At 38.3% G+C, this 12500-nt stretch overlaps 1 protein-coding gene across 1 annotated transcript in view; it reads right to left on the bottom strand.

Moving 5' to 3' along the window:
- The window catches only part of LOC121366628 (GTPase IMAP family member 7-like), a gene marked incomplete at both ends in the record, with an annotated part of 13440 nt that extends 2337 nt beyond the window's left edge, over window positions 1-11103 (bottom strand). The window contains 2 exons of the mRNA XM_041491001.1: window positions 5595-6554; window positions 11029-11103. Coding sequence (XP_041346935.1) covers window positions 5595-6554; window positions 11029-11103 — 1035 coding nt within the window. The remainder of the gene's footprint in view (window positions 1-5594; window positions 6555-11028) is intronic.
- Window positions 11104-12500: the final 1397 nt, after the last annotated feature.

Below are 12500 nucleotides of genomic sequence, written 5' to 3'. Positions count from 1 at the left end.
CGACTTTGAGAATGCATTTGATTCGGTGTGTTGGAATTATATTTCAGACAAATTGAATTGTTTTTTTAGCTTTGGTATTTCGATACGAACATGGATATATATATATATATATATATATATATATATATATCTTTAATACATATTAATACAGAAACACAATATGTTATGGGAGTTAAAAGTAGGAAACACTGTTACATTTATTGTCTCCGTTTTAGACTAATACTGACAAAATGGCATTAATCAGGACAGGTACAACATTTGTATAGAATGGCGTGTACAAAATATTTACATTACTTGGCGTCCATTGTGATACAGATTTAGAAAATATGATAGTAATTAAATATCAGAAACATGTTGAAAATACACGTGCATTGAAAGAGTAGTCATGTAGGGCATTAACACCTTTAGGTGGAAATACAATTATGGTGTCCTTAATGCTTCGTAAACTAAACCATTTATTTTCGTTCATACCAAACCCACCGATCAAGGATATGATATCCAAAACTTACAAAGTAAGGTTTTAAATTTATATGGAGCGGAAAACCAGACAAACGTAAACGTCAACAAATGACTAAAATATTGTGTTATTAAGGTGCCTGGTATTTATGATTACATTATAGCACAAACAATTATATGGTGAAAATGCAAAATGACTACAAATTCCAAACGGAAAACATTATTATGTAATGAAAATAAGACAACTACAAATGTATTTCATTACGATGGAATAAAAAATGTCATTTGGAAAGACATTCTGTCAGCATCGTATTTGCATTTCATACTCAGTTTACATGCTTTAATGACGATATGAAAATAAATAGTCAATCAATAAATTTCAAAGACTGGAATATTGCAGAAATTCGATATATAAATTATTTACTAGATTAAAAAGGCAGTATCTTAAAATATTGTGATTTTAAAAGAAATTATAATATTGATTCCGATTTTCATAAATTTCATGGAATTATGTTTTAAAAATGAATCTAAAAGGATGCAAATAGTATAAAACTTAAAAATAGTTTGAAATGGGAAGAAAAACGGTAATTATCAAAAATGTATGAATAAAACAAATAGAATGCCTTTCCGTTGTACTGTAAGTACCGAGCTCAGATAGTTCCAGTTTAAGATTGTACACAATATCCTTCCTCTTAACAAATGACTATATATTGATTTACATTTAAATACATAGCAGCTAAAGGTAAAAATTACCCTTTGCAACCTTTACTGCCTATTTTCTTTACAAGTGAATACAGGTATACAAACGTCACACCTTTATCCTTTTTTTTTCTCTCTTTTTTTTTTGGCACAGATAGTACTGGTGGATGAGCAAATCAATATGAGTACTGTTACCAATAAAAATATCAACAGTCACAACTTGAAAAAACCCATCACTGGATAACCATTCACTGAAATTATACCAAAAATCGATTGGACATTTTTAGTTTAAAAACAGCTTCACTGGAGAAATCGACGATGTTCTTAAAGAAACCAACAATACAAATAAAGTTATTTTCCATAAAAGATTCCATCGTAGATGTGGGTGGGGCTGGGTTTGCGTGGGTGGGGAGGGATCAGTATGCCCACATATCTCTATATGTACTGGATGAGAAGATTTTAGTGAGTTAAGAACGTTTGTTTTGTTTCTTAATCATTGGCTATTGGGTGTCAAAGATTTGGTAATTCCGAAATATAGTGTCTTAGTTAGTAGCACGGGATCTTTTATATGCATCATCGCACAAACAGGATAGCACACACTTGATGGGAAAGATAAATAGCCCAATGAGAGATAGATAGATAGAGAGAGAGAGAGAGAGAGAGAGAGAGAGAGAGAGAGAGAGAGAGAGAGAGAGAGAGAGAGAGAGAGAGAGAGAGAGAGAGAGAGAGAGAGAGACGTAGTTTGATAATACTAGTGTATAATGACAATAGACACGATTTTCACTTTCTTTATACACTTTTTAGTTGGGGAAGAAAAGAATGTTTCTTATGCCCCAACCCATTGTTTTAAAAACAGAACTTGTTACGTCTGGAATAAAAGAAAGGAATGTATATACACACTTAATCAGCGGTTATTAGGTGAAAAAAGGAATGTTGGCGACACCTCAGCCCATTGCTGTAAAAGCAGAAATGATTAGCAGTTTAATAAAATAAAGGACTGTCTATTTAATCAATGGTTATTAGGGGACAACATTCTAGTGTATAATGACAGTGGACACGATTTTCACTTTCTTTATACAATTTATAGTAGAGGAAGAAAGGAATGTTTCTTACGCCCCAACTCATTGTTTTAAAAGCAGAAATTATTAGGTATTAAATTTAAAAAAGCAATGTATAAAACAATCCATTCAATCAGCGGTTATTAGGGGAAGAAAGGAATGTTTGTAACACCCCAGCCCATTATTATATGTATACTCAACAGCAAAAGATGTTTTTTTTAAAGAGGCTAATAATTAATTGAAAAGTTAGATTTTTCACCTGCATGTAATGTAATGGCTGTATTTTGAAGCATTTACAGTTGAAGCATGTCGTCAAAACATACCACAGGAAAATGTCATGGAATGGTCAAGTAAGAGATCCTCGTGAAAATCAACAAGCATGCTTTGTTCATGACATTATAGGGTATAAAAATACCCAATTTTAATTTTTTTTATTCACCAATATTTATGTCGTACAAATACGCCAAGACTTACCTCACAACAGCGGGAAAAAGCAATCGGACGCCTACAGGCAGGTGAAAGCGTTAGTAATGTTGCCAATGCTTTTAACGTTCACATCACAACCATTTATCATCTGCAAGATCGTTTTGTCACCACCAACAGTACTGCTGACCTTCCACGAAGTGGCCGTCCTTGTGTCACCACCCAACGACAGGACAGACATATTCATCGCTTGCATCTTCGCGATCCATTCCTAACAGCCAATGAAACAGCTCGACAGACAATTGGAGTCCACAACCGATCCATCAGTGGTGATACAGTTAGACGTAGATTCTGTATAAACACTCTCAGTTGTCGTCGTCCTGCCCGTCGTCCCAGTTTGACTCAGCAGCACCGACAGAACCGTTTACAGTGGGCCACATTTCACCGGAATTGGCGTTATCAGCAGTGGAGACATGTGATCTTTACAGATGGAACTCGGGTTTGCATATCCCATGCTGATGGAAGAGTTCGAACATGGCGCAGACGTGGATATCGTTATGATGATCAGTGTGTGATGGAAAGAGATCCATGGGGTGGTCCAAGTGTTATGATATGGGCTGCAATTGGCCTGAATCAAAGACTTAGCCCAGTTGTCTTCCAGAATATTGGTCCGGGAAGGGGTAATGGTATTACAGCTCAGCGTTACATTGATCAGGCCCTCAGACCCCATACAGTGCCTTTTTTTTTGCTCGGCATCCGCAATACACGTTCCAGCATGATAACACCAGACCACACACAGCTCGGGTTACGGTTCACTTCTTACAGCAGCATAACATCAGAATTTTGCCTTGGCCAGCCCTTAGTGCTGACTTAAATTTAATTGAACATTTATGGGACGAGCTGAAAAGAAGAATTGATCAAGTTCGTCCACGACCAAGAAATGCAGCTCAGCTTCAGGTAATCATACTTCAGACCTTTCCACTTATCCCCATGGCCTTTATCAACCGTCTGATCCATTCCATGTACAGAAGGTGTGTCGCAGTTGTGAATGCAAATGGTGGACATAAAGATATTGATTATTGATTACTCTGAATTGGTTGTCTGCCCTTGTTATCATTTATGACTGATGCCTATTGACATTCCTTGAAGTTAAAAAACTTTTGGCTTCAATATTTTTTTCATTAGTTTACATCAGTTTTGTACAATGCTATCTAAAAATAAATACCATTCGTATTCGTATTGTAACTTGTGTTTCTTTTGCTGTTCAGTATATCTATAGAAGAAAGGACTATTTAATGTATGAATTAACTCGCACTAGACACCCGCTTCTAACGATGTGCACAGTCTGTCTAAAAAGGTATCTTTTGTTTACATATAGGCTCTTGTTACAAAATGTTTGTACTCTGATCTCTGTGGAAAGCTTAGATCAGTGCCGCCAACATGCAAACCCCTCCCCTCTGTGGAAAGCTTAGGTCAGTGCCGCCAACTTGCATCCCCCTCCCCTCTTTGATCGATTTTCTTTCTCGACGTCACTATCACACTAATCGATAGCGCAGTCTATCTGGTTCGTCATAAAGAAGAAACATTTTCATTTCAACTCATTTTCGTGCTTATCTCCAATTAATGTTCAAGCACTCTGTCCTGGGCACACACCTCAGCTATATGGGCTGTCTTCCCAGGCCAGTGTGTTAGTTGTTTAGTGAGAGAGAAGAGGGTGTAGTGGTCTTACACCTACCCTTATGGGTTGGAGCCGGTACCGGGATGCGAACCCTGTACCTACTAGCCTGTAGTCCGATGGTTTTACCCTGCGCCACTGAAGCCGGTTAAAGAATAGACACTTAAACAATCCTTGGAGTGGCCCTTAAATACACGTTCAGTGGCCCTTATATACAATCAAATCCAATCCAATAGGGTTTAACGTGCACATTCAGAGCAAGCTGTTTTAATGCACGTCTGTCCTGGGCACAGGTGCCGGCCTTGGCCAGCTTCTCCGTCCAGGACAGAAAAGGTTGGGGTGGATAGGAGGAGGGGCCTGCACTGGCAGGTGCAAGAGAGCACTAACAGTCTGGCCGTGACCGGTAACAGGCTGAGGATAAAAACCTGTGCCTGCTTATATACAAGTTCAGTGGCCCTTATGTACACGTCCAATAGCCCTTATACATGGAATGTACTGGACTATGATTTAATGTGCACATTCAGAGCAAGCTGTTGTAGCGCACGCCTATCATGGGCACATGTGTCGACCTCGGCCGGCCCCTCTGTCCATGACAGGAAAGGTGTGGTGGGTAAGGGGAGGACTGCCTGCGCTGTATGATGCAAGGAAGCACCAGCCGCCCGGTCGGAACCGGTAACAGGCAGAGGGTAAGGTGGTGCTATTAAATTTGGAAATTGGTAAGCCAATTAAATTACATACAAGTTCAGTCACCCTTATATACATGTTGAGTAGCCCTTATATACACGTTCAGTGGCCCTTGTATACTCGTTCGACTGTATATATTTTGAACAAGGTAAAAACTAATTTTTTAAATGTAACATCATTAGTTAATATGAAAATAATACAAAAAGAGCTATCGACACTTATCTTGTCACTCAACAATCAAATATTAAAACAAAACAAAAATCACCAAAAACTAAATCACAAAATAATCACAAAAACAATAATTAGGCATAAAAACGTGTGTTTCCAGGAAGGTCGACCCTTATTTCTTTCTTTCAATGTTTCAAATATATATATATATTTAGGTAACACCGAAGCACCCATAACCCCCCCAAAAGGCCGCGTTTGCTACCTATGTGTTTATTTTGGCATGCACCTGGTAACACAAATGTTTAGGCCTTTTATACTTATAAGACGTAATCTGCTGATACATGTGTTCTTTTACCAGATTATTTATTTTCAATTTAATTTTTATTGGAATATTTTTCTCCAAGGATATTTCACGATTCTCCCTATGCTACAGAATGCATCTCCGACAGTGTCTATGAAGGAATCATTGGTTTCGGCTTGCTTTCGGACTTCGTTTCTAACCACTTCGGCGATGTTCACCTGTTCCTGCCTTAATAGTGTGGTGCGTTCTGCCAGCATCGTTTGCTTTTCTTCTTCTAGTTTTTCCATCAATTCTTCCAAGTTGCCCTTCAATTCTTTGTTTTCTTTTTCCATTTCTTTTCGTCGTTTTTCAAACTTTTCTTCTACTTCTTTCCGGATGTTTTCTGTTTTCTTTCTAAGTTCTTCTTCTTTTTCTTGTCGTATTATGGCTTCCCGCTTACGAATTTCTTGCTCTGCTGCTTTCATTATGTCTGTTGTAAAATATTTTCCATTATGTTTGGCCACATTCCTCTTGATAATATCTATCAACTCCTTAACTTGCATTTCTTTCACTGTAACGCCCTTTTCTCGATTGTTTATTGCAGTGCATTTGCCACCACATTCTTGGATTAGTTGTTTAAGTTCTCCTGTAGCATCATCTAGAAATGTTTGTAGGGTTTTGTCATCCTCTTCAAGATCGTCAAGTCCAGTAAAAAGCAAGAACAAATAGTTTAACATTTCGTTTCCAAATACATCTTTGAAGTATTTAATTGTATCTTGTTCTTCTTTGGTAAATCGCTTGACTCTTAGAACCATGATGAATGCATGAGGACCTGGTGCTGACATGGTAATGCTCTGGATAATCTCCTTGCTGATCTTTCCCTCTGATTGGCTAGTATCACACGTGCCAGGAGTATCAATGACCACTAGATTACAGTCAAATCGCTCAGCCTTTCTAACTGAGCATGTCGCTGTAACTGACGTAGAACTAGCCTCCGATTTAATGCCTTGTTTCTTGTCAAAGCCAAGAATGGAATTGCCAGATGAGCTTTTCCCTGAACCAGTCATGCCAATCAAAACAATTCGTAGTTCTTTGTCCAAAAAATCACAATCTGGAATAATATACACACATATATTAAAGTCACAGATTACAAAGTTAATTTTTGTCAAATATTGGATTATAAATAATTATATTCACTTGGCATACTAGACAACTCTTTTTAACGCGCAACACCTTCGCCTTGATCTTTGGGTGAATGGATGTTATTTTAATATCATCAACGGTTTCACGTGTCTTGAAATATACATTGAGTAAGTTCACACTAGCTACCAGTAGTCATTCTGCAAACATTTTAAACAGACTGAGAGATTGTACTTTAAACAATAAATATTTTGTCGATATTGTTATAATATTTCTAATTAGGATAGGGCCTCGTAAGTGCAGTCACTTTGGTTCAATACTTTTGTATATTATAAGCAATATATAATTGTGTTTCTATGTACCATTGCCTTGGTAGTAATATCTAAACGATGCCCGATATTTGTAAAATATTTATTATTTGAAATTTATTTTAATTATTACCAATATGTATTTTTAGTTTTTGAACACAATTCTATTAATTTACTCTCTAACATACCTGACAATTCCAATTTAGCTAGGTGTTTTTTCATATTTACTTTTTTTTGTTTGTGATTTTATCATGAACATTTTCATGAATAGATAGAGTACCTGGATCTGTCGTGCTTGGTGTCATTGCACTGGAAGTCGTCTGAAGTAAGTCGGTGTCTTTTAATTTCCGAGATGTCTTTGTACAATAATGCTGAAAAGAGTAGACTGGTCTAATTATGAAGTTCGTTTATCAACTGATCTTATTATGAATTATCAGGAAATCACCATTATGAACATATTAGGTTTTGAGTTCCAATGACTCCACTGGCTATTGGGTCCATTGAAGGTTCGGGTGCACTATATCGGGTATAGAGTCTCAATGACTCCAATGGCTGTTAGGTCCATTGAAGGTTTGGATGCACTATATCGGGTATAGAGTCTCAATGACTCCAATGGCTGTTAGGTCCATTGAAGGTTCGGGTACACTATATCGGGTATAGAGTCTCGATGACTCCAATGGCTGTTAGGTCCATTGAAGGTTTGGATGCACTATATCGGGTATAGAGTCTCGATGACTCCAATGGATGTTAGGTCCATTGAAGGTTTGGATGCACTATATCGGGTATAGAGTCTCGATGACTCCAATGGCTGTTAGGTCCATTGAAGGTTTGGATGCACTATATCGGGTATAGAGTCTCGATGACTCCAATGGCTGTTAGGTCCATTGAAGGTTTGGATGCACTATATCGGGTATAGAGTCTCGATGACTCCAATGGCTGTTAGGTCCATTGAAGGTTCGGATGCACTATATCGGGTATAGAGTCTCGATGACTACAATGGCTGTTAGGTCCATTGAAGGTTCGGATGCACTATATCGGGTATAAAGTCTCGATGACTCCAATGGCTGTTAGGTCCATTGAAGGTTTGGATGCACTATATCGGGTACAGAGTCTCGATGACTCCAGTGGCTGTTAGGTCCATTGAAGGTTCGGATGCACTATATCGGGTATAGAGTCTCGATGACTCCAATGGCTGTTAGGTCCATTGAAGGTTCGGATGCACTATATTGGGTACAAAGTCTCAATGACTCCAATGGATGTTAGGTCCATTGAAGGTTTGGATGCACTATATCGGGTACAGAGTCTCGATGACTCCAATGGATGTTAGGTCCATTGAAGGTTTGGATGCACTATATCGGGTACAGAGTCTCGATGACTCCAATGGCTGTTAGGTCCATTGAAGGTTCGGATGCACTATATTGGGTATAGAGTCTCAATGACTCCAATGGCTGTTAGGTCCATTGAAGGTTTGGATGCACTATATAGGGTATAAAGGTTCAATGACTCCACTGGCTGTTAGGTCCATTGAAGGTTTGGATGCACTATATCGGGTATAAAGGTTCAATGACTCCAATGGATGTTAGGTCCATTGAAGGTTCGGGTGCGCTATTTCGGGTATAGAGTCTCAATGACTCCAGTGGCTGTTAGGTCCATTGAAGGTTCGGGTGCGCTATATCGGGTATAGAGTCTCAATGACTCCAATGGCTGTTAGGTCCATTGAAGGTTCGGATGCACTATATCGGGAATAGAGTCTCAATGACTCCAATGGCTGTTAGGTCCATTGAAGGTTCAGATGCACTATATCGGGTATAAAGTCTCAATGACTGCAGTGGCTGTTAGGTCCATTGAAGGTTCGGGTACACTATTTCGGGTATAGAGTCTCAATGACTCCAATGGCTGTTAGGTCCATTGAAGGTTCGGGTACACTATATCGGGTATAGAGTCTCAATGACTCCAATGGCTGTTAGGTCCATTGAAGGTTCGGGTGCGCTATATCGGGTATAGAGTCTCAATGACTCCAATGGCTGTTAGGTCCATTGAAGGTTCGGGTGCGCTATATCGGGTATAGAGTCTCAATGACTCTAATGGCTGTTAGGTCCATTGAAGGTTCGGATGCACTATATCGAGTATAGAGTCTCAATGACTCCAATGGCTGTTAGGTCCATTGAAGGTTCGGGTACACTGTATAGGGTATAAAGTCTCAATGACTCCAATGGCTGTTAGTTCCATTGAAGGTTCGGGTGCACTATATCGGGTATAGAGTCTCAATGACTCCAATGGCTGTTAGGTCCATTGAAGGTTCGGGTACACTATATCGGGTATAGAGTCTCAATGACTCCAATGGCTGTTAGGTCCATTGAAGGTTCGGCTGCACTATATCGGGTATAGAGTCTCGATGACTCCAATGGCTGTTAGGTCCATTGAAGGTTCGGATGCACTATATTGGGTACAAAGTCTCAATGACTCCAATGGATGTTAGGTCCATTGAAGGTTTGGATGCACTATATCGGGTACAGAGTCTCGATGACTCCAATGGATGTTAGGTCCATTGAAGGTTTGGATGCACTATATCGGGTACAGAGTCTCGATGACTCCAATGGCTGTTAGGTCCATTGAAGGTTCGGATGCACTATATTGGGTATAGAGTCTCAATGACTCCAATGGCTGTTAGGTCCATTGAAGGTTTGGATGCACTATATAGGGTATAAAGGTTCAATGACTCCACTGGCTGTTAGGTCCATTGAAGGTTTGGATGCACTATATCGGGTATAAAGGTTCAATGACTCCAATGGATGTTAGGTCCATTGAAGGTTCGGGTGCGCTATTTCGGGTATAGAGTCTCAATGACTCCAGTGGCTGTTAGGTCCATTGAAGGTTCGGGTGCGCTATATCGGGTATAGAGTCTCAATGACTCCAATGGCTGTTAGGTCCATTGAAGGTTCGGATGCACTATATCGGGAATAGAGTCTCAATGACTCCAATGGCTGTTAGGTCCATTGAAGGTTCAGATGCACTATATCGGGTATAAAGTCTCAATGACTGCAGTGGCTGTTAGGTCCATTGAAGGTTCGGGTACACTATTTCGGGTATAGAGTCTCAATGACTCCAATGGCTGTTAGGTCCATTGAAGGTTCGGGTACACTATATCGGGTATAGAGTCTCAATGACTCCAATGGCTGTTAGGTCCATTGAAGGTTCGGGTGCGCTATATCGGGTATAGAGTCTCAATGACTCCAATGGCTGTTAGGTCCATTGAAGGTTCGGGTGCGCTATATCGGGTATAGAGTCTCAATGACTCTAATGGCTGTTAGGTCCATTGAAGGTTCGGATGCACTATATCGAGTATAGAGTCTCAATGACTCCAATGGCTGTTAGGTCCATTGAAGGTTCGGGTACACTGTATAGGGTATAAAGTCTCAATGACTCCAATGGCTGTTAGTTCCATTGAAGGTTCGGGTGCACTATATCGGGTATAGAGTCTCAATGACTCCAATGGCTGTTAGGTCCATTGAAGGTTCGGGTACACTATATCGGGTATAGAGTCTCAATGACTCCAATGGCTGTTAGGTCCATTGAAGGTTCGGCTGCACTATATCGGGTATAGAGTCTCAATGACTCCAATGGCTGTTAGGTCCATTGAAGGTTCGGATGCACTATATCGGGTATAGAGTCTCAATGACTCCAATGGCTGTTAGGTCCATTGAAGGTTCGGGTGCACTAGGTTAAGACTGTTTTACTGCCACATTATTCGACATAACAAGGGTTGTACCAGAACTCATCACGTGTAGAGGACGTGAATACATTTGTTTTTGTATACTAACAACCACAAAACTAAAATTATAATTAAACCAAATATACAGAGGAAACATGACAGCAGACCAATAAAGCATAAACCAATAATTATTGTGCAACGTCACCCCCCCCCCACACACACACACACACCCACACACACCCACCGACCCACATCAGAGTGTTTAAGTTTTAACTTTTCCTAGGGAAGTCACGTTCATACTGCACGTTTTCAAGTGAAGATAAAAAGTAACAGATCAACTAAACCACTGGGGCTTTTCAAATAGAATCAAATGGATTATAACGTTTATAACGCTCTTACCGATTTATCTGGCCTAGGTGGTTCACCTTTTGATTGAAATAGTGCAGCTAGTTCTTGAACACTTTTTCCCTTGGATATACCATCATCCTTATAACCGCCTTCTGTAGAAAAAAACATATATACATATATAGAAAACGACAATTATAAAAAATTCATTTTATTTACAGTTTTTAAACATATATTGCCATATAATTACAATACAACTGATATAATCTTAAATCATATTTTGAAAAAACAAACAAACCCACATCCAAAAACAATATACTCATTGCACAGATGTTATAAAGTCAGAACAATGGTGTTCAGTAATTCTATATACTATCATAGTATTTTCGAAACAGTCGATAACTTCAGGTAACACCAGTGAATAGTCCAAAGACCCAATTATTGTTACTCTCATAAAAAGTCTTTATGAAACAAGATAACATTTAGAATGAGAAACACAACTAAGAATAGAAAACACAATTGTATTTATCTTTTGGATGAGTGCTGTTATTCTTATGGTAAATATATTGGAAGTAACATCCATGACAGTTTTAAAGATTTCTCCCCTGGGTAAAATATTGATGTTTGTCTATTTTAAGAATTGTCAATGCACCTAAATGTCTTGTAATATTTTTGTATACAAACATACAGAACATACCAGTTGTTTTCTCATGTTGTTTATCGTACGAGTTTATAGCGTAGCGGTCTAGTGGTATAACTATTACGCATTATTACATACTTACTACATACGATACCACCCTTATATACCATGATCAATAAAATGTTTATTAAATAACACAAATGACTTCGTTGTGGAATTGACAGAATGCTTAGCGTCCTGATAAGGACATGACGTCATTCGGGTGAACACGTACTACGCATGCGAGATTTTGTATTACATATATGTTCAATAATATATATTTTATTAAACTGTCAGAACGGTCTTTATTACTTTAGTAAGATTAAATGAGTGTGTTTATCTCGTTCTAATGCGACTGAAAGGCTTCAGATATATATATATATATATATATATATATATATATATATATATATATATATATGTGTGTGTGTGTGTGTGTGTGTGTGTGTGTGTGTGTGTGTGTGTGTGTGTGTGCACACACACTGATACACATACATACGTAAACATATATACTAATATACTTTTGCTATTTATATGTATAAAATTATCTTGTTACTCGTGACAAGAAAAGCATAGGAGGAAGAAGATGCTGATGAAAACAATTGATTTGATGTGTTTTTATGCAGTAGAAGAAATAGTGGTAAGGAAAATGAGTACAATTTGCAAACAGAATTTTCACTGAATTTGTGTATCATTTTTCAACTTTAAAAGATTAAGCCACTTGCACCAATAGTTATTAAAATTGGCATATTCGCTTCTTTTAAAAAAAACAAAAACGTATTTCACTATTTCAAATTTCCTTTTTAAAATAACCTTTACAGTATTAATACATAACACTTGTTAAAACGTTTGCTTGGTGTAAATGTAATGTTT

Source organism: Gigantopelta aegis, unplaced genomic scaffold (assembly GCF_016097555.1).
Source record: "Gigantopelta aegis isolate Gae_Host unplaced genomic scaffold, Gae_host_genome ctg6418_pilon_pilon, whole genome shotgun sequence".
Lineage (NCBI taxonomy): Eukaryota > Metazoa > Mollusca > Gastropoda > Neomphalida > Peltospiridae > Gigantopelta > Gigantopelta aegis.
Note: the sequence above shows the minus strand (reverse complement) of the source record. Positions and strands in the feature narration are given on the sequence as shown.